The sequence below is a fragment of the Lissotriton vulgaris genome, chromosome 6 (genome assembly GCF_964263255.1).
Source record: "Lissotriton vulgaris chromosome 6, aLisVul1.2, whole genome shotgun sequence".
In the NCBI taxonomy this organism is placed as follows: Eukaryota; Metazoa; Chordata; class Amphibia; order Caudata; family Salamandridae; genus Lissotriton; species Lissotriton vulgaris.
In genome coordinates, this window is record NC_141694.1 from 540,559,991 (window position 1) to 540,587,005 (window position 27,015).

The 27,015-nt window shown below is 46.8% G+C and overlaps 1 protein-coding gene across 1 annotated transcript in view; it reads left to right on the forward strand.

Moving 5' to 3' along the window:
* Positions 1-27,015, forward strand: part of LOC147707531 (dynein axonemal heavy chain 5-like) — a 1,425,553-nt gene that overhangs the window by 57,512 nt on the left and 1,341,026 nt on the right. Inside the window, exon 4 of the mRNA XM_086925656.1 lies at positions 19,618-19,829. Coding sequence (XP_086781782.1) covers positions 19,618-19,829 — 212 coding nt within the window. The remainder of the gene's footprint in view (positions 1-19,617; positions 19,830-27,015) is intronic.

The window sequence follows — 27,015 nt, forward strand, 5'->3', positions numbered from 1 at the left end:
GCGAGCAAGCAAAATGTCATCCCGGCGAGATTCTCAACGCGGGGAGGTAAGGTTTCTCATTGTGAGTGGTTGCGCATGCTCGCCACCGCTCTCAATGAGAAACTACCAGTTCACGTTGAGAAAGCTGCCGCTTGAGTAATAATCTACTCGAGCAGCAGAAAACTGCAGCTCGCACTGTGCAAGATGCCGTTTTCAATGATTGCACAGTGCCGGATGCTTGTCCGCACTGTGTAATCATTGAAAACGCATCTTGCCCAGTGCGGACATACTACTACGCAGCTCGTGTAGTGCTACGTGAAGTTCGTGTAGTGCGAAGTGCACTTCGCGTAGTTCGCGTAGCGCTTCTTCACGAACTACGCCCACCCTTAGTGTATACCAGCCATGAGAGAGTGTGTGTTGATCTGACAACTAGACCAGCAACTAAGAAATCACTATAATGGAAATCTGGTCTTTGTACTGTTGCTGTGGTTTCCTGGTAGCGTAAGCACAGTAGGCTGTACTAACGTATTCAGTTTCGATTAATTTACCACCTCCCCAGGAGCTTTTAAGTGTTGGGAGAGGGGTCAATAATTGTGTTGACTTTTCTTCAATAGTGTGCAGTGCTATATTGTTTTATAAAATGTATAAGTCTTCGAACTATCGTTACTCTTACGACGTACGGCCGATATTTCCGTAATTGATTTTAAAAGTAATATACGCTTTTTTAAAGTTTAAAAAAAATGTTTTCATGATTATCCCAGATAATGTCTTCTCTTAATATGTACATTAAATACATAAATATATGTTTTTGAACAATTAGAATCTTTCGCGGAGTACGTGTACGGGGCGCCGTATATGACATCACGCAGGATATATATATATATATTTTTTTTAAACGCAGGGTACGCGTTTTCGGTGAAAAAGAAAAACAACGCGAAGCCCGCTTTATTGTTAATTAGCCTCCGGGTGGGCCAAGTCCCTGGGGCAATTTTTTTTTCATAATGGGGGGCGTAGAGGGTCTCCCCTGCGTGGGGATCGTTACCCCCGGATCTTTAATTATATGTATGCGGGGGGGCTCATGGCCCCCCGGATTCCCGGGGACCCCCTCCTCCTCCACTCGAGGCCCCCCCCCCACTTCCGGGGCCTCTTTTTATTAAAAAAACTGTGCAAAGGGGTTGCAAATGTGGTATTATGGTTTCGTTTCTGTCTTGTAGAGGATCCAGGGTAAATATAAAGTTTTTTTGTACAGCCACTACCTTTCTGCCTGTTACCAGAGTAACAGTGCATGGATCACTTGCGTGAGTACAGAGGTTAGAAGTTCACCACAATATGTTGCTAATTGAAATAGTTACTGTGCTGGAGATTTATATATTTTTTTCTCATAGGAACCGTTAGTCGTAGAAGAAGTCCGTGGAAAAGTTTGGTTAGGGATTCCTTCCTGTTCGGGGAGTATTAGGGTAATGTGCTCCAAGCGGGACTTTACGAAGTTTAATGTTCATTGGCTGTAAAGTATTAAAAGTAGAAGGCTTAGCAGTCATTCCTTGCTCGTCTTTGGAACAACATGGACATTTTATTGGCTAAAGTGTTCCGAACACAAGTTTGCTCCTTATTGGGTGGGAACGGTTCACTGTTGTCAGTGATATTGTGATGCATTTTCCAAAGGAGTATGGGGAAAGAAAGTAGTAGAGGGCAGGTTAGGAACACTATTAACTGTGTACAGTGCCTATAAGGTGGTGGAGAGGAATTATGAGGTAATCAATTTTTTTATATGTTTCAAAGGCCATTTATATAATTGCCGTGTGGTGTATAAATCACGGCGGAAAAATGACAGTGTCTTGCGCTGTTTTCTTTGATCAAGTTTGTAGGTGACATACTTCTTAGTAGTACTATTTACTTATAATGTGGTGTTTTACTTTCCTGATGGGGAGGTGTGGTTGCACAGCAAAAAATTCAGTCTAGGTTTGAAACAGTTTTTATTAAGCAAATACAAATAAACTTTCTTCAGAAACTGTCGCAGTGTATATGAAAGGGGTGACAATTAAAAATGGAATTTTATAAAATATTAGTTAAGTGTGGCTATATACTTCTTTTTTTGTGTTACAGTTTGTAAAACTGTTGCCCCACATTCTTGTTGATGTAAGATGGCATCAGTTACTTTTAGATAAAGTAGAATAGAAGTGCTACAACAAACACTCCTGCACTACATTATCTCGGATCAAGAGAACAAGTAAAACAGTAAAATATAACTTATTTCATATTACATAGAAATGCCCTTATGTATGCACTGTGCTCTTTTAAATTCAGACAGACACACTTCTTGCAGAACTGTAATTATCCAGTCAGTACTCAAGTAATCATGGTGCAAAGTAGGCATTAGGCCATGTACTGCTTTAAACCTGTATAGAGTATGCATGCACTCTTCTATGTAGCTGCACATTTGTTTTTTATACATTCAATTGCCCAGTCTGCATCATTAGACTTTCACAATCACTCTCACTCTACTGTTTCAATATTGTAGTGAGCCATTCAGCAGTATTTCCTTATATATGTACTGTGGTAAAACTGAAGCTCTTATAAATTCAGTCAGTACCCAAGTAATTATGGAGCAAAGTAGGCCTTAGTATATGGACTGCTTCAAACTCCTATTTACTATGCATGTACTGTTCTATGCACCTGCAAATTTACCTTTTATATTTTGAATTCCCAGTCTCTATCCTTACAGTTCCACCAAACAGTCTGTCATTCCTGTTATAGTTTTGTAGAGACTCATTGATCAGTGTGTAGTAATCCATTCACTACATTCAAACAGTAATCAGCAGATGTAGAATAAGTGGTACATCCCCAGAGATATGGCAGTTATTGTGCACTGTGATATCAGCACAATGGATGCACCATATTTACAATGTAGTGTATTATGGAGCAAAAATGGCACAGATATATGTTGTATTTGTTTTGTGAAGTTGGTGCATTGCTTGACTTGTGTTCCAACTGTAACGCAGCTCCAGCAATGCTCTTGCGGTTCTGTGCTCACAAAGCTGTGTCAATCCTTACACCTGTTTCAAGCAGGTGCAGGGTTTTGACGTAGCATAGGCCTAAAAGTGACTGAATGAAATCTTATAGATTTCACTCAGTCACTTTTAGGAGGTGTTCCTATGCTAGAACACCTCCACTCCCTCCCCCCCTCTCTGCGCAGGAAAGCCTCTTTCTGGCGCAGGGCTTTAGAATGTGATGTACCTTCCATATGCATCACATTGTAAATATCAGGCACTATGGCACATCTTTTGCAACATCTCTGCATCACAAAAGTGACGGAAAAGATGTGTAAAAGAGGTACAAGGGGGTTGTAAATCCGCTCCTAACACATACAAATTCACCCAGGCAGTTTCACTAGCAGTGCAAATTGAAGTATAGACTTCTAACATATTTATATGGATATGTTACATTGAAGTGCTTCAGAGGTACTACAGTATACCAAAGGTAAACACCTTATGCATTTATGCTGTAGCACTCCCTTATAGTTTTGCACTTTCACATTCACCATACACTACTAATTAATTCGTTCATTTATGCACTACACATTCATTCTGACAAACTTTTACACACTAATATAGAAATATAGTTGTTTTTTAAGCCAGTGGAGGTAGTTCTGAAAAGAATTGTTTTTTTTTCTTTTTAGTTTTCTGTTTTTTTTGTATTTTTTCAGCAAGTTTTTAGTCGTTTTTTTTTAAACCAAAAAAATTAAACTGGAAACAAAAAAACTGTGGAACAGGAAGAAAAAATAAAAAAATATATGATTGTTTTGGGCAACGGTGCTCTTATTTGCTCTTCACAATGAGGTGAATAGACTGCTCACTGTAACAAAGGAGTTTTCTGCAAAATTTACAATGAATTGTAAGATCCGCAAACTGGAGGAGGTGGTGGTGCAGTTGAGGTAGAAGGAACTGCACGTTGAGTGTTCTCCTGGAACCTTTGTGTTGCCATCCTTCCATAATTATTTGGATGCAAATTTTTGACATGTCGAACCATTGAGGCTGTTTCGAAAGAGTACTTAGCGCACAGATGCATGAATGACTGACTCACTGTTTGTATGTGTTTTGAAGACAGCATGTGTGCAGGGCTGTATGGGTGGATGAGTGTGTGTATGGGTGTGTTAGTGAGTGAATGACTGCCTCAATAGTGTCTTTATGAGTAAGTACATATGTTTTAAACTAGTATATGTGAGTATTGATGTATATACGTAAGGATATATGACAGTGACAGATTGGAAGAGTTCCTCTATAAATAAGTATGTGTTTCTATAACTGATTGTTTAAGAGAGTAAGTATGTGTACGTTTCTGTAAAAGTAAGTGTAGTGGTGTGTATATAGCTGTATATGCAAATGCATGGATGTTTGATAGTTTATTTGCATGTGTGAGTATGTGTGTCAGTAACTCTATGGATGAGAGTCGGTGTATAACAGGATGTATAGATGTTTGAGTACATATGATGAATGAGTACATGTATGAGTGGCTATATAGAACTGTTGGTGAATGAGTGAGTGTGTATGTAGATTTTGGAATGACTGAATAGGTTGTTTTAACTGGTATTGGTATCTCCATTTCTTTGTAAATTTTAGTTTCTATTTTTGAAAGTGTGTATCAAGGGTTATATTAGGGTGAGAGGAGGTCTGCCACTCTTTCACAAAGATGATGTCATCAGTGATGTCATCAGTGATGTAATTTGAGATGTCATCAGTGATGTCATGAGTGATGTCACTGGCCATGTCATGAGTGACGTAATATGTGACGTCATCAGCAGTGCATTGCGGGCGTGTGAGTTATAGTTAGCTGAACTAACTATAACAGGGGAATTTCAATGGTTTTGTATGAGTGAAATGTCCAGCTAACTATAACATGTGTGAAACCTATGGTTTTTTCAGTGAATTTCTAAGGTTTTTTAAATGCTAATTCCTAACTATAACATGTGTGAAACCTATGGTTTTTTCAGTGAATTCCTAAGGTTTTTTAAATGCTAATTCCTAACTATAACGTGCCTAAAACCTATGGTTTTTTCAGTGAATATATGTATATATATATATATATATATCTATACTAATATAATAAAGAGAGAGCCCAAACCTTTGAGGCGGGTAATCGCAGGACCCACAGCACCAATCACAACACCCAATACAGTGTTGGAAAGGGCAGTTGCAGCAGAAGGACATAGGCTATGCAGACGCCCACCATATACATTTAAAAGGTAAAAGAACTGTGCCAGCAAAGTAGTCCCTTGTGGGCGTGTCTGCGTTGCGCTGTGGGCATGTGCTGGGGGGTGTGACAAACGCTGGGGTCGTGTGGTACGTTTCGCCCTTCATGCCATGTCTCATTTCGTGTGCTAAATCCCACTCTGCTCCCTTTAAATACCCATGCTCCCCATAATCATAACCCACCCTTACTCCTTAAAATACCCCAACACCCTTAAACACTAACCCATCTTAACCCTATAAATATACCCTGTACCCCAAAACCCAAACCTGGCCCTGAACCCTAAAAATACCACTGTACCCCAAAACCCAAACCTAAACCTGAACCCTAAAATACCCCTGTACCCCAGAACCCAAACCTAGCCCTAAATTCTAAAAATACCACTGTACCCCAAAACCCAAACCTACCCCTGAACCCTAAAATACCACTGTACCCCAAAACCCAAACCTAGCCCTGAACCCTTAAAATACCCCTGTACCCCAAACCCAAACCTATCCCTGAACCCTAAAAATACCCCTGCACCCCAAAACCCAAACCTAGCCCTGAAACCTAAAAATAACCCTGTGCCCCAAAACTCAAACCTAGCCCTGAACCCTTAAAATACCCCTGTACCCCAAAACCCAAACCTCCCCCTGAACCCTAAAAATAACCCTATACCCCAAAACCAAAACTTAGCCCTGAACCCTAAAAATACCCCTGTACCCCAAAACCCATACCTATCCCTAAACCCTAAAACTACCCCTGTACCTCATAACCCAAAACTATATCTGAACCCTTAAAATACCCAAACACCCCAAAACATATACCTCAGTACCCCAAAACATATACCCCTATACCCATACTTACCTTATCCAAACATTTTTAAAAAACATGCTTTTACCATTCAGTAAATTTACAACGAATTTAGTTGTAAATGAATGTGTGGTAAAATCATATAAAATGTAATGCCATGCGTTATAAAGGCATTGCGGAGTCATGGTACTTTCGTAATGAAAGTATGCGGAGTGATGGTATGTGGAAAGAAAGTTGCGGAATAATGGGTGTTTACCCTCCCCCGGTAAGTACATTGGTGGCACGGCGGCCCACATCTCCAGCAACATACTCATATTTTTTCCCCACCCATTTGAAAAATGCACAGGTCTCTCTCATTGATGGCCAGCACTGACATACACTTTTAGACAGACCTCCCGCCACAAGTTCTAGAATTGCGAACTTTAGAGCTGGGGAGCTACGTTTGAATCTCTGCATCAGCTCAACATCCTGTGATTCCAGGCAAAACGCTTTGTCTCCCCGTGCCTACCACAAATGTATGTGTTCTTCTGCAATGTAAATTGTGCTCATGCCATGTTGTAGAGTTTGCGCTATATAATATTGCAAGTAAAAATAAAGTAGGGAAACTCGAGTTCACACACTACTGAACGTGCACTCTTAAGTGCATCAGCAGTGCACTGTGAATCGGAGCGTTTCAGAGGCCTGTCACAGATAAGAAATGCTACCAAAACGAAATCCTACAAAACAATATACTACTGGCCGGCAGCAATTCATACCCGGACAACGTCGGGGCGGGCTGCTAGTATATATATATATATATATATATATATGCACTGGAAAACACCCACTTCCCTTACAAAGAAATGGAAAGTTTGCATCTCTGCAGCCTCTCTTATTTTTCACCTTATTCATCTTCCACTCAATCAACACAACATCCACAAATACACACACCTACTTGCTGCCTTTCTTGGCTGACCTTATCAATTATTGTTCTTTAATTCAAATTCAAAGTGCAGGCCCTTTATTCAGCCTTCTTGGTAACTACTACCCGTGAATAGCAGTGGGTAATTTGCACACTTCCGTCCTTTCTTGCGTCTTTTCTACCACTCACTGGTGCAGATTTACAAGCCCCTTGCGCCACTTTTAAGTCATTTTTCCCATGTTAAATATGAAGCAAAAGTGGCGCAAGGGGCTTGTAAATCTGCCCAACTGTGTGTACTTTATGCACTAGCTTGCTTCCTTAGATGGGGTACTCGGCTGGAAATCCAAAGATCCACTTCACTGACATACAGTGGCTAGTTTGCGTGTCTCCAGCCTTTCTTATTTTTCACCTTTTTCATTTTCCACTCAATCAACACATCATCCACACATACACACAACTACTTGCTGTATTCCTTACCTATGATTATCAACTATTCTTATTTCATATTCCTATTCAAAGTGCAGGCCTTTATCGAGCCTTTTTATTGTAACAACTAACCCGGCCGAAGGCACTGTAAATGGGCACACTTGCTCCCTTTCTTGCCTGGGATTATCAATTATTCTTCAATTTCATATTCTGATTCAAACTCAAGGCCCTTTATCGAGCCTTTTTGTTGTAACTACTGTTCCAGGAATTCTGCTCCTACACAGAACTGTGCATAAAGACTTAGGACCTTAGTGAATTACGGTGTACCAAAACCCACCTTAGCACCCAAACCCCCTACCAGACTAGCAATCAGTGACTCAATGGTTCTTCGTCCTATAGCAAAAACACCAATGACTAGTCAACCCAAGAACATGTGACTTAGATTACCTCAAGTAAGGTGGATAACAAGAGCACTCTTTCGTTATAGTCTTACACCAGTCCAAAACAAGGAGTAAATAAAGACACATGCAAGTTTGAAATGTTTATTTCTAACGCCGTAATCTCATTCACAGTACCTTAGATAATACAACCAAACATATTATCAGAAACAAGGTTGTCAGCATTGTTACTATTCCATAAAATACAAAGGGATAAAGCATCCTATAATGCTAAAGGTAAACAAATTTAAAATATACCTACATTTCGCCCTCCCTACCTACCAGGTTAGTTTATAACTACAGAAGGTCTCATAGGATTACATGGGTAGACCCATACCTCTGGTACTCAGCAGTAGTGGATCACATTGAGTTCTGCACAAACTGTCAGGATACGAATGTTCTCCAACTGTGTGTAATTATGCCTCCACAATACATTATTAAACGCGCCAGTATCAGAGGTGGCCACAGCTGCATATGTGTTATGGGTTGAACGTGCGAGGATCATTCCGAATAACAGACACAGTATCCAAGATAACCTTGATGTTCCATACTCTCACTATACACACTAAACTAGCAAGGCAGTCTAGAAATGTAGCATAACAAATTATTCTCATATGAAGAAAAATACTCGGCCTTCTCTAAACAATATCACAAGTGCATGCCGTGTGCAAAGCAGAGCAGGAAAGAAAAAATGGCGTTTAAGCTTCTAATAAACCCATGCTAACTTTACACGGTGTGAGTGCAAGGCTCAGCCCACAACACCCTCCCTCGATCGAAGCATGTGATATAAACATGGGCGAATTAGGACTGCAAAGTCCAAACCTGAAAAGCAGAGTTAAATTCAAATTTGCAAAAAAAATTATTCGCCGTTTGATAGAAAACAGTAACTAAATAATAAATAGTAGGTAGAAAAATCAAAGAGTCTTAATCCAACAGCGTATAAGCACAGTATGTAGCAACAGCCTCCAAGAGGAAGTCATTGTTCTCATCTGAAAACATTTCAGCCATCAAATTCAATAGTGAGAATGAACATACATGTTCCTCAACGACCGGAGCCTCTATTACCATTGCAGGAAAACTCGGGTCATCTTCAATGTAACTGCATGCCAAGAACTCAAGCGCCGCTGCAAAAACATTCCAACATCCCAATATTCCATGTATCGCTGCTAAGGCCATAATCCCACCGTCAGAACAGAGCAAGTCATGAACCACTATGGGGCTCATCAGCTGGTCATAATCCGCGTTGGGAGACACCGTACTGCAGACACACAAATCCAGGGCCCAGTCAAAATCGCAGCTCAGGCAATGAAAGGCAGGTTGAATGCATGGGAAAAAGGATAATCGAAACAATAATCCATAAACTGCACTCAATGTAGCCAGAGGCTGCGCTCCGTAATAACTAAGCATTCAGTTGCGGAGCAGCAACAGCCAGGACATATTCTCGTGTGCTGCAGGATGTGCATCCATATTTAAGTAAACAAATTAATACAAGCACACCGGCAACTAATGTGAGTATTAAGGGGAATCCACCAAAGATGCTGGAAAAAATCGAATGAAAAAATGCACATAAAGACACCAAATATAGGGGCAGATTAGGATGGCGGTGAATCCGCATCCTCCGGGCCGGCAGAAGCCACCGCTGGCCTGGAGGATGCGGATTCACTGCAGCGGACATTGGAAACACCCACCGCCACATTAGGATGGTGGTGGGAGCAGCGGCGGACGGCAAGTCCGTCCACCGCTGATCCGCGGTGTATGCAAGCAAATATGGTGGCTTTTCCACGGCGGCTTTTCCGACGTGGAAAAGCATGTGGTCTTTTGTGTTTGGGGGACGGTTGCGGGCCCCCAGGGTGTTGGGGGGTGGGGGTTGCACATGGGAGGTACCCATGGTACCCTCCTGCTTTGGCATGCACAAGGTGGTAGGCACCACGCAGTGCCTGCCAAGTTGTGCATGCCAAAGTTAAACATGCATATTTTACATTGCGGCGGGTGCTGCTCAAAACCGCCGCAATGTAAAATATACGGGATGTGACCGCCAGGGTGGCGGTCACATCCTAATTGCTAAGGAGGGACCGCTGCTGCCCCTGCGGTCGGTCCCTCCGCCTCGGGGGTGGCGGACGGACGCAAGTCCGTCCGCCATCCTAATCAACCACATAGTTTGAAAAGAAGTCACAAGGCCACGACTTCTAACTTTAAAAAAGTAAGGTAACCCCGTAGTCAAGGACGCATTAAAGATACCCTGAATTAACTCCCCAAAATGCAGGGCCACATCTGAATTTAATAAATTATGCACTTCTGTGCGGGTGTTTGCTACATGAAGGACAAATGTTTCTCTAGCAGATGTAAGAGCGACCTCTTTTTGAGAAAATAGCGCTCTTATACGGCTCATTTTGGTTGACTCTGCTTTCAAGGTCAGAATCGACGGCCAGATGGAAACATCCAGCTTCCCATGCAGAGGAGTAAACACAACTTTTTAATAGCAAACCACCCGCTCAGTTACCGTAATCATGTAAGCGATGCCTTCTAACATTGCACAACAATCTGCATTATTTCAAATTAAATAACTCACGTTTCCAGTAAACTGAACGTTGGTATGATGACAGGTGTCAGAGTGCCTTTCAAAACTCAGGCCAAATTAGGCGCATCTTGATTACAAGAGCCATGCAATTGTATGTGTCTACAAATTAAGGAGTGATCTGCTGCTATTGTGCAATCCTCGCCATTCAGATAGACTTATTTTCCCTCCCTCAGGCACCTATATGTGAATGATAATAACCAAGCTTCATGGAGATAAGCGCTGCCTAAACATCCATATCTGCCTATAGCATAGTATTTCATGCAAACATAAACTTAAACAGGATAAAAATTAACGTAATGATTTTTTTTGTAAATATCTTTTTATTGCAGCAAAATCAGAGAGGCATACAGTATATTCAATCCATTCCCCTTGGCACTCAATTGAGGCGTCGCTCCCTCATCCCTGTATCACACAGCCATTCAGCTCACACCCCGGAGGTTGAGCGGCAATATCACGGGGGAAAAAGAAACTGTGCTGGAGCATTCTGTACAGGTCAATAGCCACCATGTGGGTGGGGAATGGCAGAGCTGCTTTTCGGTCCTAGCGCTCCCTCTTCCATGTCCCAAGTCCAGTTGAACCAAGAGTCACTTTTCACCCTCCTTGAACAAACCCCCCCCCGCGCAACACCCTCATCCCCACCTACCCCTCCACCCTCGTCCAGAACCACCCCTAACCGCCCCCCCACCCCGTCCCCCCTCCCCCCTCCCCCCAGGCGTGCCAGAGTATCACCTAACCGAGTTCTCAACCCTTCCAACAAGACCAGATCCGAAGCATAGCACCAGGATTTATCAGCAACCATCCGTAAGTCTTCACATTGGAACGCAAAGGTGGGGGTGCAGCAACGTGGGCCTAAGCCGTCCCCCCGTCAGGCGGGCGCCCCGCCGGAGCCGGGCTGTGCACCGGGGAGTCCTCCTCTTCCGTGTCCAGGAGCGTGAGATCTAGGACCAGCCCCTCCCACGCCCTGGCTCTCTCCAGTGCCATGTCATTGTCTAACCTGAGCGCGGCCTGCAGGCGAAGCTCCCCCTCACATCTAGCCCATTTATGCAGCTCAGCCTTCCAGCGCTCTACCACGGGGCCCCTGGACGCCTTCCATTGGGACGTAATGGCCCGCTTCGCCAGGAGGAGCCCCAGGTCCAAAAACTTGCTAGTGACTTTGTTTTTTGATGTGTGTGGGAACTAGTGTAGTATGCAATGCGCCATGGTGAGTTGCAGATCCCTCTCCGTCACCTCCCTCAGCACCTCCACTACTTCCTTCCAAAAGGGCCCCAGCTCAGGACAGGACCAGAACATGTGCTGGAAATCGGCGGGATCTGCCGGGCAACGCGGGCAGGACGCCGGGTGGGCCGGGAAGTACTTATGCAATTTGTCAGGGGTCAGGTAGGCCCTATGTAGGACATAAAAGTGCACCAGCTGGAACCTCGCGTTGCGCGTGCCATTCCGGGCCCCCTCTAGTATGCCATTCCATGCCTCCTCGGGGATCTCAGTCGCCAAATCCGCTTCCCATTTCGCCTTCAAGGCCAGCAGTGGAGCGACGGATTCCGAGACCATGCGTCGAGTTAGGCACGTGACAGCCTTGACCGTCCCCGCCATCATCACGACGTACTGGCAGCCCAGGGACAACGGCGGCTCCGACATGCCCGCCCCCCAGTGTTTGCGGACCGCCGCCGTTAAAGCCGCGTGAAGGAGGAAGTCTCCACCCGCCAGCTCAAAGCGGTCCTGCAGGATGTCGAATGGCAACATCGCCCCGTTTTCGTACAGATCACCCAGGGATGACAGCCCCTGCTGATCCCAACCGTCCAGTCCGCGTCACGAGCCCCCGTGCGGGAGTGCCCTGCAAAGTCTAAGCGGGATCTCAGGTGCGTATGGAATCGTTATACCGCATCTCCGGCGATACCTGTTCCAGCATTTTCGGGCCGTCGCAAACTCCTGAGTGAGGTGAAAATCTCCCATCGGAAGTCCCAGGACAATCCGGGACAACACCTGGACCGGACCCGCCGGTTCACCCGATCCGTCCGCCCCTCTCCTGGCCCGCGCTACCCACTGTGTCAGCCATTGCAGCTGCGCCGCCAGGTAGTAGAGCTCGTAGTCCGGCACTGCTAGTCCTCCATCCGCCCGAGGGCGGAGAAGTGTGGCATGGGCCACCCTGCGCCTGCCCGCCCCCCACAGAAAGCCGATGACCATCGATCGCAGCCGTCGAAAGTAGCTCACCGGGATCCAAATCGGGAGGGTCCCGAAGAAGTAAAGCAGCCGCGGTAGGGTCACCATCTTGAGTAGCGCCACCCTCCCCATGAGTGATAATGGGAGTGTGCCCCAAAAGTCGAAGTTCCCTTTAGTGTGCCTGATTGCCGACCCGATATTCCCCTCAAGGATATCGGCCCTGTCATGGAAGATCGAGGTGCCAAGGTATCGTAGGCTCCTCTCCTCCCAAGTCACTCCCTCCGTAGTTTGCGGGCATGCTCTCCGTGGGCGGGCCGGGAATAGGTGGGACTTCGCCCAGTTCACTCGGAGGCCCGAGATTCTACTCAGCGATTGCAGGAGAGTCGTAGCTCCACGCAGGGAGTCCGCCGAGTCCGCCAGGAACATCAGTAGATCATCTGCGTACAACGCGATGTGGTGTACTTGGCCATAGACGTCCAGGCCCTGATACGCCTGGCCCATCCGGGCTCGCGCTGCAAGGGGTTCGACGGCCAAGGCAAACAGCAAGGGGGAAAGAGGGCATCCCTGATGGGTGCCCCTGCCCACCCTGCACATCTCAGAGATAACCCTCCCTGTTCTGACTCTCGCCGTCGCGTTCTGGTAGAGCAGCCTCGTCCAATCTACGAAGCCCTCGCCAAGGCCCAGCGTTCGTAGAACATGAAAGAGATAAGGCCATTCCAGGCTGTCAAAGGCCTTCTCCATATCGACAGCAAACACCACTGCCTCGTCGCCGTCATAGGTGTCAGCCTCTAGAATATGCAGGAGCCGTATTGCGCCGTATTGCGGGCCGGGATGAAACCCGACTGGTCCGCATGTACCAGCATGGGCATGTGAGGGAGCAATCGCGTCGCCAAGATCTTGCTCAGAATCTTGTAGTCCAGGTTAAGCATGGACAGTGGGTGGTACGCCGTCCTGTCCCACGGTTGCTTACCCGGTTTTAGTAGGGGGACAATCAGCGCCTCCCTCGTAGTCGCAGGGAGACAGCCCAGCCGCTTCGACTCATTGTACAGCCACGTCAGCCGGGGCGCAAGGAGATCCGCGTAGGTGAGATAAAATTCCGTGGGGAATCCGTCGGTGCCCGGCGTCTTATTCCTCGCCATGCTCTTGATGGCGACCCGCACCTCTCTCTCCTCGATCTTGTCCCCGAGTCGTTTCGCGTCCTCCTCTCCCAGTTCCGGCAGATCAAGACCCTCCGTAAAGGTCTGGAACTCCTCCAATGAAGGGAGGACCCTGCTGCGGTAAAGTTCAGTGTAGTAGTCGTAGAACAACGCGTTGATCCCCTGCTGATCAAATCTCGCCGCCCCCGCGTGGTCTCTGAGCTCAAGGATGACCGAGCTCCGACGTGCCGGGTTGGCCAGCCAGGCCAGGAGAGCCCCCGATTTGTCGCGCTCCGAGTGCGCTCGCGTGAGGTAGGCCTTGTAGTCAAAGCACCGGAGGCGCTCCACCGTCGCCGCCACCGTCTCTCGCGCCCCCAGCAGGGCCTCGTGGGTGTCCGGCCGTTCAGGCCTCGCCCTCTCCAGCCTCCGCAGGGTCTTGTCCTCTTTCTCTATTTCCTCCAGTAACGTTCTCCGCACCCCCGATGACGTCGCAATGCACTGGCCCCGTAGCACAGATTTGAAGGTGCCCATTCCGTCGCGGCCGAGCCCGCCGTGCCCGCGTTCACCTGGAAATACGCTTCGATGCCCGAGGCAATTGTGGTACGGAAGAGCTGATCGTCTAGCGTCTCAGGGCGGAGTTTCCAAGCCGGAATCCTTGGGCGGATTTGCGACCAGCGCAGCCGCACGAGAAGCGGGTTGTGGTCAGAGATCGAGCGCGTGAGATATTCACTGTGGCACACTTCCGCGTGCACGTCCTGGGAGCACAGGAAGGCATCAATGCGGACGTGTAGTTCGTGGAGAGCGGAGAAGAATGAGTAGTCCCTGTCCGATGGGTGGTTAGCCCTCCAGGAGTCGACCAGCCCCCACTGGCGTTGCCAGGCGGAGCGCGCGAGTGCAAGTCTACCAGCTGGTGCATTCGGTAGGGGGGGGTGGGATCTGTCCAGGGCAACGTCGGCCACACTGTTAAAGTCGCCGCCCAGGAGCAAGGGCTCCACTAAGAACTGGGCCCGTTTATTGGACAGTAGTGAGAGGAATGCAGGTTGGTCCACATTCGGGGCGTACAAGCAACCCAGGTTAAGGTCCCTCCCATCCAGCTTGCCTCGCACCATTATGTATCTCCCCTCTGGGTCAATTATCTGTTGTGTACACTGGAAGGGTACCCCCGCCCGTATCCTGATGGCCACCCCCCTAGCATAAGCAGAGTAGCCAGTGTGAAAGACCTGCCCCCTCCAGCGCCGCTGCAGTGCCTTCCCTTCCTTATCCAACAGATGTGTTTCCTGTAGGAAGGCGATGTGTATGCCCCGCCTGACCAGATAGGAGTGGATCTTATGACGCCTATGCATCGAGTGCATCCCCCTTATGTTCCATGTGAGACATTTGTAGCCTAAGTCGGATCCCATGGTAGAGTCCACCATGTCCTATCCACCCTCCCAGCAACCCCCCCAGCACGCCCAGGCCCCACCCTCGTCCCCCCCCCAACTTGCATAATCAAACTACCCCACCTCCCACACCCCCGGACAGACAACCAACGTGGAAACCCCATCCAAACTCAAGTATCAAAAAGCGTATCACTACAAAATAGGGCTGGAGTGGCAGCGATGCCGGCCCCAGACAGGCCCGAAGCCCTCCGCCCCCGCCCCACCTCCCCCAGCAACAAACAGGAGAGGTCCCCCGACTCTCCCCATCCCCAAGATCTCAGTAATAAGTCCCGGGGGGCATCCGCACCTCACTGCATAGCGTCCGGAAGCGGCCCCCCTCCGCCCGCGTACCCCAGTACCTTACTTATGTGGCCAGTGTCCTGCGAACCATCTCAGCCAAGGATACCATCCGCTGTCTGGGGAGTCACCACCGGCAGGTCTGTCTCTGATAGCTCGTGCCCACTGCTGGAGCTAGGGCTGGGAGCACTGGCCTTCGACTGCTCCGACGCGCTACTGGAGGGGCTGGCGTCTCCCTGGCTGATGGCCGCCACTGCCTGCACCGCCTTGGCTCGTTCCTGCTGCCAGCCCGATGGGGAGCCAGATCGTCGTGTCGGCGTCGTTTCCGTGGAGTGTCTCCTGGGAGGGGTCTGTGGCGTGTGGTCCGTGCCCGGCTCCCCCCTTGCGTCCAACCAGCTCCAAGCCTCTTGTGGTGTTAGGAAAAAGTGGGTGCGCTCCCCAGCGACCACCCGGAGCCGCGCCGGGAACAGCATAGCGTAGGGCAGTTGCAGGGATCTCAGTTTCCGCTTGACCGCCAGGAAGGAGGCCCGTTGCTTCTGCACATCCCTGGTGAAGTCCGGAAAGACCATGACCCTGCTGTTGTCGATTCTCAGGTCCGGGATGTCTCTCACCCTCCGCAGTATATGGTCTCTGTCTCTGAAGTGCAGGAGACGCAGTACAATCGGGCGCGGAGGCGCCCCCGGCTTGGGGGGACGCGCAGGGACCCTGTGTGCACGTTCAATGGCAAAGAACGCCGAAAGTCCTTCCGGGGCCACCTCAGATCGTAGCCAGCCCTCCAGGTAGGTGACCGCGTCCCGCCCCCCGTGTTTTCGGGGACCCCCACGAGGCGGAGGTTATTGCGCCAAGAGCGCCCTTCACTGTCCTCAGCTCGGAGCTCTAGCACCCGTACCTTCTGCGCCATTTCCGCCAGTGTCGTCTTTAGCTCCGCCACGTCTCCTGGCAGACTTTTCAGGGTAACCTCAGAGGTCGCCACCCGCTCCTTCAGCTTCCTGTGGTCATCCTTCAGCAGGGTCAGGTCCGTCCCAATGGTGTCTATGCGCTTCTCAAGAGCCTCCCGCGACGCTACAATCGCCTGCATTATGTCCCCCAGGGAGGGGTCCCGCGGGTGGGTCGAGCTCCCGGCCCCCGCCCCCGGCGGGACGTCGTCGACAAGGTGCCCCGGGTCGTCCAGCCTCAGGGCCTCGAAGCCCTTCTTCCTGCTGCCACGTACCATTCTGGCGGGCAGCTAGCGTCGCGTGCCCCTGCGGCGGTCGCCGATGTTCCCGCTCTCTGCCTCTGGTCCGCCTCAGGCTCGTCGTCCACTCTTGCCTCTGGGCCCGCGCCTCGTGGGGTCCAGTTCACGAAGCTGTCCAAGGGCCTGGGCTCGCTCCACCAGGGTCGTGGGGCACTAGTGCCCCGGGTCTGGGCACCTAGCGAGGCTCCCGCGTCTAGAAGGCTCAGGCAGGGTGCGCGCCTATGAGCACCAGTCCCAACGTGGCACGCTGTTCTCGGGCGTCCCCGGCCAGGTAGGCGCCTCTTCCCGCCTGCAGATTCAGTGCCTCGTGGGGGTGGGTAGCCAGCACCTCATCCCCTGCTTTCCTCGTGGACGTCGCTCGTGCGCCACCAACCCACCTGTGGCGCAGGCTCCCTGGCAATTCCACCACCAGGGGGGCGGGTCGGGTGCCTCACGCAGCCCCAGTGCTCCCCGCAGTCCCAACGGCTCCGCAAACGGCCGCCAAGGTGGTCACCGGGTCTCGGACGGCGCCATTTTAGGGTCAGGCAGGCCGGTCGTCCCCTGTCCTCCGGGTCCGCTTGCGAGGACGCCAGCCAGTGCCCCTCACCTTTGCCTGCTCTCCGGGGGTCTTCGCCGGCAAGCGGTCAGGCACCACAGCGTCAGGGGGCTCTTCTGCACCTCCCGAGCTCCGTCGCCAGGCGCGTCAAAGCAGGACGGCGGCCGCCATTTTGGGTGCTCTCTGCCCCGGGTGCCGCGCTCGCCGCTCAAAGTGCAGCGGGGGCAGTTACAGGGGCCCCCAGTCCTCCAAAGTCTCCCTGCGTGTCTCCGATGCCCTCCTGGGCACTTTTGTGGGGTCGGAGAGTGAGTCGGGGCGCAGGATATGTGGTGGTGCGAGGCGGGCACGGAGGAGCTCCGGAGTCCCGCTTCCACCTGCATCGGCGCCTTAGCCACGCCCCCCCCCCCAAAAAAATTAACGTAATGATACCGTGGATAACCCACACAGCTGAATCGGATCTCCAATGAGTGACCACTTCTAACCATTCTCATAGCGTGCTCTGTGCTCTGATTTGACAGTGAGAGAGTGATCGCACCATAGTTTGTACTGCTAATCATTTTCAGCATGCGCTACGAATACGCTTTCACGTTACGCGTCGTATCAAAGCTTCCGTGTGACATCATGTACGGCACCCCGTACGCAAAGACGGATATGTTCTTAATTGTTTAAAAACATATATTTATGTATTTAATGAACATACTAACAGAAGACATTGTCCAGGATAATTATCAAAACATTTTTTTTTAAGTTCCAATAATCCTATATTACTTTTAAAAGCAATTACACAAATCGCGGTGAAACGTCATGCGTACGCGCATCGTAACAGTACCGTAAGTACAGCGTAAGCGTACGCAAAGCCAAGTGACTTTAAAAGAAGAGATTTGATTGGTTCATAACACTTCCTATTACAACTGTTGAAACTTCCGTCCCATTTTAATAATTCCACTTTCACTTTCTAAGAAGAAACATCTCTTCTGAGAATCTTGTCAAATAGATCGAAGTTTACCATAATGACAGCAATGGACTCATCTTCCAGCCATTCTTCAGACGGTGATTTCATTCCTGAAGAACCTCCAAAGAAGAGGAAAGAAGCTCTAATTTGGAAGTTTTTTACTTTTCCTGAAGGGCAAAAAAAGGTTAATGCTCCAAAAGTAACCTGTAAAATTTGCCAAACAACTCTTTCAAGGGGTGATCCATCCAAAAAATACTCCTTTGGCACAGCAAATATGGAGCGACACGTGAAGAACTTAAACCCCAACCACTTTGCTCGAGCCGCAAGACGGAGGTTGCAGGACAGCCCACCTGCTACTGCACCAAACACATCAACTGCTGCACCAGCATTTTCAGCAAGCAGTACACACCCACAAATTGATCCTGATATGGCTAAAGTTTAAATTCTATGCATTTATTGCAATAAACTTTTGTGTTATGGGGAACAGTCTATTGACCTGATAAAACGCAGGAAGCAGGAGCATTGCTTTCCTCCAAATTAGTTTTTTTTCATTCTTTTGTTCCTGTTGGACACTTCCAAGCCCCCATTATAGAAAAAAATTGCCCCCGGGATTTGGCCCCCTGGGAGCTAATTAAGAATAAAACGGACTTCTCATTTTTTTTTTCCTTTTCCACCGCGTACCAGTACCATACAGGTACCCGCGTTTTTTTTATTTAAAAAAAAAAAGTAAATTTTTGCGCCTAAAGATCCATGTGGGACCCCCTGAGCAGGCCTAGAGGGTCAACATGTTTCTACCCTGACCCCTTTCCTTATTTTTCAACTTTGTTTTACTGTTTTCTAGTGACTCGGTTCTACCGAGGCACAAGATGGCTGCCAACACTTCCTGGTTTGGAGTGTTGACAGACAGTTGACATCCAATCAGCATGCAGCTCGTGCTCGTAATTGTACGGATTTCAGTACGCCTGCCCTACTTCGTGTCTAGATATCGCTATGATTTTACTTTTGATTTTCTCAGGAACTACTGAACGGATTTACACCATTTAACAAAAAGCACAGTCTGCGAACCAAACTCTACCTCTCTGCCAAATTTGGTGTAATTCCATTCAGGCGTTCAGGCTGTAGCCCTGGCTAAAGGTCTCTATGGGAAATTACATGGGGAAAACACGTTTTGGAACCCCTTTTTTTCTCTGCCCCCACTTGACGAATCACCCCCAAACTTTCAGGGAAGGAGCGGAGCGGAACAGGCCATTTTCTTGGAGAAATTTGTGAACATTCGTCCACCGGCCCCAAAGTTATTCCAAATAGAATGTTGTGGATTTCCTATGGAAAGTAGATCCTAATTATAACTACCTACTGGTGACCGCCAGTAGGTAATATATATATATATATATTAATATACATAATGTTTGTGTATGTGTGGGACTGTGGAACTTAAAGACAAGGGTGAAGGCGATGGATGCAGACAAGAGATGGTAATAGCAGATTACTCCCACCAGCACTAGTTGTGACAAAATATTTGTGTTCTCTGCAGGTATCGAATCAGCTTGCTCAGAGCTGCAGAGAATTCATCAGGGACAGTCTTGTCACGCCGAGCGCTGAGGACCGAATCTGGGAGAAGGTCAGGGAGCACATTGAAGATGAAGGCGAGCTGATGCTGCATCACACTATAGTGCAGGACCGGAAGATGATCAAAGACCGAATCAGAAGCACTGCAACCCTTGGCAAAAGTACTTTATACGAACGGTGAGCATCGCAAGGTGGCACCTGGGCAGAAAAAAAAAGCATATGTGTAGTTCACACCCTTCTTACTGTGTTGCTCCTCCTATCGATCTGTAGAATTGTTTAACATGATTTTGTAAACCAACCTCTGTTCTAAATAGGTCGGTTCAAAAAACAGGAAATCGCAGGAGGGCACAGTATGACTTCTCCTATTATTAATCATTAGGCAGATCGCAATTTGCAACGTACCCTGCAATTGGCTACAATAACAGGGAGGTTGGCCTGCAGGAGACAGCAAACTACCATTTCTGTGATTGTATTCCAGCCTTATTTACTTCAAGGAAATCGAGCTACTCATTAAAAGTTTTCCATTTTGTAAAACTTTAGTGAGAGCTGGCAGTTAATACTCCCTCCGAAGTCTAAACCCTGATACCCAAAGCAAATCACTTACCGCCTCTACTAGGAGTTGATAACTGATCAGTCGTTTACAACCGGAACTTTGTCGCAAACAATGATTCTTACCATTCCACCTTGCAAATTCAAAGACCCAAAACCCGCCCTTATAAATTGCGATTCAAAGTGTCCTCTAAATTCAATTTGTGAATCTTTAATCCTTTACTGAATCACAAAAATTGGTTTAGTTCACTACAAAAAGCCATTTTTCTCCACAAGAAGCTGAAGAACCAGCTTTACGAGTAGTTCCACTATACCCTAGATTTGGCTTAACTCACACCTGCTCAGTGCCAACATACACTCCTGGGTCACAGTGTGCTCTACAGATCTGCATAACATAACTTTTATGGTTGCAAACTCTGTGATTTTGCAAATTGTAGGGTTTGTTACTGCAATATGGCTACATACCTCTGGTCCCTAGCTTATAATCCTGTATATTTTCCCCAGCAAGCCTACAGAACAATGTAGGTTATTTTGTGCTTTCAGCTGTAACAATTCTTCCACCAGCTTATAGTCCCACATACTATAGACTGCACTGGCAATACACCTTAATGGTTGTCTTGAGAGTGTTTCAAATAGTAGCATTCTTCATGTTACACTGCGAGTTTAACTGTAGTCTGAATAAGGAGCTACACATTAGTGACTGTTTTTCTTTTGTCTTGCACATTTACTTTGTCTATAATATATCTGCAGGAAGCAGCTCTGTTTTCTCCCACTTGGGAAATGGCTTCTCGTTTGCTGATCAAAATAAATACCCCTCTCACACAGCTGAAGCAATAAATTGTGAAAGTCCTTATGCTTAAGCCAAAATGTCTCTTTTTAAATACGTTTATTATCCTGAACAAAGACAATGCAAGTGTTAATATATGTGTGTATACATGAGCAGGCTGAGCAGGGAGGACTGTTGTCTGCCACTGCCTAGTTTCTGGGCACATGCAGCCTATCATAGATGGGACTCTGACTAAATTGATTAGAGCCAGTGTAGGCCTTTTAATTTAATTGAAAATCCAAAAAGAAAGGTGCCCTTTCTTTTGACTACAGTGTAAGCTTGAAGTACTTTACTGTACATCTGTGGTGCTTTTATGTAAGTACTCTGTAACATTGCACTAAACATTACATTTGCATTGGCTCAAAATGGGGAAATGATTAACATCACTTTCCCAATAATTTTAAATATCCCCATGGCAAAAAAATATAACTTTGGCCAAATTTCCTTTGTAAAATATGTCATTTAGCAGTTACGCTTTCCCTTATTTACATTGTGGATTTCACCTATACTGCTGGGCCAGGTTAATTACTCTGGTGGCCAACTGGGCATTTTGCAGTCCTTGCTAGACAACAGGCCCATTGAGACTAAACTTCCCTTACTAGAGGAAGACATTGGGGGAGAAATCTGCTTAGGGAAATTAGCTGACATTCCATTGACAAGCCTGGACATGGCCTTCCCAAGGGGACAAATGTGAAACAGACAGATCTCTGGTTCCAGAGGTTCCCTTTGAAGACTTGGCAGAAAGGAAATAGTTTTCAGTGTCAGGGGTGCAATAAATACCTGGCTTTTATAGACCACAGCTTGATTTTTTATTTTGGGAAAATCCCAGGATGTTGTTCCGAGGAGGACCAGCCTTTAGGCTGCTCAAAGAAGAGGTTTGTCAGAAGTGCAGGGTTGTTAGAAATGACCCCTTTCTTTTCGGGGCCCCCCTGGTTTTGCATACTGGCTTTGGAGCTCTGTGAACTTTACCACGCTAAAAAGTGCTCCCCAATCTAAAATATGTGCTGTACATTGGACCTCCCTATTTAACTTCCTTATCAGCCCCTAGTAAATGGTGCTTCAAGTGCACCTTTGCCATGGGAGGTTAAATGGCATACATGAGATACAGTGTGTATTTACACTACTCATGTGTGCCAAAAATATGTTTCTGTCAAGAGCACCACTGTACTCTGGCTAGGTTTCAGTTTAATTTTTACTTTACTTTAGTGGCAGGGAAAAATCACTTTGCCTTGTAGGAAAAGCCTATTTTTATATATTCCTAAGTCACCTCTAAAGTATACCTTGTAGGCCCACAGGCCTGGTTCTAATATATAAAAATGGGACACACTGCTTACACAGTGAAATTAAACCCAAAAGCTATTTCACTATGTAGACTGTGCTAAACTTTTTAGGCCTAGGTAGAATTACAATTGTTTTTTCCACCTCACCTGAGGAAAAGTCTAGAAAAAATCCTTCAAGGTTATCTCATGCTTAGTTTTGCTGAATCTGACTTAACCCCTTGCATGCTCATGACGAGCTCAGCTCGTCATGAGCTACAGTGCTCCGGTGCTCATGACGAGCTGAGCTCGTCATGGCCTTTAGAACGCTTGCACGCTGGGCTAATTCCCCTGCTGTGCTGAGAGTTCTAAAGAAACGGGTGCGGCCGTGACGAGTTCAGCTCGTCATGAGCACAGGAGCACTGTAGCTCATGATGAGCTGAGCTCATCATGAGCATGGGAGCGCTGTGCGCGCCCCCCTCCCCCCAGCACAGCAGGGGAATGTGCCGAGCAGGGAAGGGGTTAACAGTGAAGTTAGATTCTTGATAACTTAAGCTGAAAATCATTCACCAGTGTATTGTCCCTGCCTGTCTTCCACATGTCGTTCTTCTGCCACAGCTTACTCTGCTAAGTCCCTCTGCCAGTTTTCCAGGCCCAGTAGGCCCAGCGAGACCCACCTAATGGCAATCCTGTGCATGGCAAGCGCCAGTCGCAGAAGGAGGAAACTCAGACTAATATTTTTCTTTTTACGTATCCAGACCAGACCCAGTACGCACTGTCTGAAATCCATGTGGATGTCCCTCCCCTGGCCCGCTCCAGGTTAGGTACCACTGCCCAATCAATGGGTGTTAATTGCTGACCACATAGTCGGGGTTAACTAACTAGAAGTGGACAGGAACAGTTGGCAGAGCAAAGGGCAGCTTTAGCACTAAGTGCTTTGATTTGAAGGTGCCAGAGTGGGCTTATTCTGCTCATTTCCAGGACCCTTCTAGGCAGGCCATACAGCCTCACAGTGCAGGGGGGGGGGGTGGGGAGGGCAGAGAAGAACGGGGGAACCAGTTCTGCCTTTTTAACTTACTTCAAGAAATGGACTACACATCCTTGGCAGGGAGAGTAAACACCTCTAGCTGGATCACTGACACAACATCGATGTAAAAAATATTGATGTTAAAAATATCGAGTAAAAAATATAGACAACAATAATATTGACTCCTATACTTAAACAGGTTTGTACACAATTCAACTAAAAAATATTGGTGTAAAAAATATAGATCTATAAAATATCGACTTTTATATAAATATAAATTCAAATAATAGATATTAAATATAATTTTAACAAAATAAAAGAAATGTAATATACATTTTAATAAAATATAACAAATAAACTTAATAGAAAAATAAACACAGAAACATAATATTGTATACATATATATTTACTTTAAAACAATTAATAATCTATTATTTCTAATTTATGTTAAAAGTGTAAAATATTATAACACATATAAAATAAAGATTAATGATTTAAAATATGAAAAAACTAAATTCTTTAATAAATGAAAACATTAAACTATTAAAAAATATTTAAACTTGAATTTCACAATTCATTTAGCGCAACAGTAGGAAAACTGTTGGATAGCAAAGAGGTAAAAATAACTAGTCCCACTCCAGTGACAGCAACAGTAGAGTAAGTGTTGGACAGCGTAGGGGTAAAAATTACTATTCCCACTTGTGCAACAGCAAGGAAAGTGTTGGATAGCGGAGGGGTAAAAACTACTATTCCTACTCCACTGAGTGCATCAGTAGGATAAGTGTTGGATAGCGGAGGGGTAAAAATTACTATTCCCACTCCACTGAGTGCGACAGTAAGGAAAGTGTTGGATAGCAGAGTGGTAAAATGTACTTTTCCCACTCCAGTGAGACCAATAGTAGGGAAAGTGTTGGATAGCGGAGGGGCAAAAACTACTGATCCCACTCCAAAGAGTGAAACAGTAGAGAAAGAGTTGGATAGCGAAGGGGTAAACATTACTATTCCCACTCCACTGAATGCAACAGTAGGATAAGTGTTGGATAGCAGAGGGGTAAAAAATGTATTCCCACTCCTGTGAGTGCAACACTAGGGAAAGTGTTGGATAGCAAAGGGGTTAAAATTACTATTCTCACTCCAATGAGTGCAACAGTAGGGAAGTGTTGGATAGGGGAGGGATAAAAATTACTAATCCAACTCCAGTGAGTGCAAAAGTAGGGAAAGTGTTGCATAGCAGAGAGGTAAAATTAACTATTCTGACTCCAGTGAGTGCAACAATCTGGCCTACCCTTCATGCTACAGCGATGATCATCCGCGACACTCTCCTGCCACTCTCGGCCTCCTCCACTGCAAATGGAACTCTTTGCTTTGGACTTATGGAGGTAACCTTTTCAGTGAGGCTAACCTAGTCCCTTTATCCAGCCCGTGCTCCATGTCATTCAACCTGAACTTGTGAATTTCACCTTGTCTCGCAAGACGAGATACCCGCAAGTGGCGCTAAGTGCTTTTAGGCACTATGCTTACCTTAAATCTTGGAAATTGCATATCACTGGTCTATTGATTGGATTTTTGTTTTTTTGGTGTCAAATTGTTTCTTAAAATTTTATTTCGTTTTCTAAATTGGTGTGGGTGTTTACTTGTGTTTTTTTTATGTTATTACTATTCAAGTGCTGCATAAATAAGGTGTGCTTTGCCTATAAGGTGAGCCTGACTGCCTTTTGTGCAAGCTACCAGAGCGTTAAATGTAGGTTAATTTAGTGACTTTTGTGGTTCACCCTGACCAGGATTGTTGCTGTTGATTGAGAAGGACTTGCCTCCCCTCAACCAGCAACTAAATTTCTCACAGTTAGGATCTAAACAGAATGGGTTTATTGAGTTGGAAGTGGTGTCCCCTTTTCAAAATTAATAACCATATTGCTGACAAGGGTGGTATGGATTCGCTGGATTGGGCAGAGACACCCACCTTCTAGATCCCTGGCACAAGGGAGAGACAATGGAACTGCGGAGGAGAGAGGATAGACACCATATAGATAACCCACTGCCTGGTGAATGCTCAAGTCTCGCAGTTTCTGGGGCTCTGTTAAACCATATCTCCATTGCTAGTGGCACTGATCTTCCCAGTCCCATTTCTGAACAGTAGACTTGGTGGAGGCATTGAAAGCGAGGATTCTCTTGGACTTTGGTGGACCTGTCTAGCTGGAGGTGCCCTGGTAAAGTGTGGCCCTGCAAGTTACCTAGAGGCTGTTGGACCTGGAGAGTTTAGGTGGGTGGTGTAGTCTGCCATGAGACCAGCTGATGCTGGAGGACCTCAGGACTGGAAACCTCAGGCTAGGACACTACTATGAAGAGAAGGAATGGAAGGGCAGATGCCTGAGGTTCTCTCACATTACTGGAAGAGCAAGCTAAAATATAAGTTCCAAATAAAATATACAAATTTAGATGCCAGGACTCCTGAAAATAGTATGTCTTGTGGTAAGAGGGCACTTCCAGGAGAAAAATGTGAAAAGCACATTCCGATCAGCCAAGTGAAGCCTAAGATGCATGTCTGTTTCCCATGCCCTAGAGAAATGTGCCTGGTAGGCCCCCCAGTCCGATGGGCAGAGAAAATCACTACCACATCAGGCGGTTTATGAAATATCCGCCTGGGAGTGTTGTGTAGTTCCTATAAAAACTATACAGGATCTGCACGTTTGGACAGCATACACTGTAGGATTGGTGTCAGACTGACTCCGTACACCCCCCACCGGGTATGTTGGCCTTCTGTATCAGCTAGCTCACAGTGCCACTAGAATCTCCTCTTACCGGGGAGAGAATAGTTCTTGGCAACCATCGAACATGACAACCCTGATCCCTCAGGATTGTGGAAACAATACACTACCTTTCGCCCAGTCACTCGTATTTACTTAGTCTGTCTCAGAGAGATACACAGAATAAACATGCTGGGCATTTTCAATAAGAATTTATTGAACAGTTGTTATTCTGGTGTAAATTAGATGAGCTGCAACAACCATTGGATAGTAAGAGATATAGATGATTAGCAGTACTATAAAGGTATAGAGATGGTAAAGCTCTACGATATTGCAGTAATCATGAATACAGACAAGTACATAGAACATGATATTAATAGTACGTACTCCTACAATGCCTCCCTAATTAGATGTACCTAAGTGTACCTTGCATGTGTGTAGGTATTAAGCCAAGAATCCCTCTAGGATTTAGTCAACCTCATTACCTGAAGTGAGAGACTGTGGGACCCTATCCTGGTTTGGGTATGGTCACCCCGCGAGGGATGTTAGACCACTGCGAGCTGGAGTGTCTGCATGCAGGAACCTCAGCATCTCGGGTCAGTGTGTCTGCCGGGAAGTCTCGGTCTCCTCTTTCTATCTTAGCAAGATGTGATGTATATATACCCATCGGTCTCCCCAGGGGTCCTACTTCGCTATGTTACTGTGTCGGCCTAAGGATGACATCAGGCATGAACTTTATACATAGATATTATGCAGGAGATAGTAGTCCTTCTGTGCTTCCACGAAACCTCATGTATAATGTATGAGATTCAAACTGGGAACAACCCGCGTTCTGAATGCAGTGTTTTATCTAGGTAAAAGATCAGTCCCTGTAAACCGTTATAAGTGTGATGCAAGGAAGAATATAGGCAAAGGGTTACAATGTTACCTGGGCCTATATTAGGGTACCTATGTGGAATAT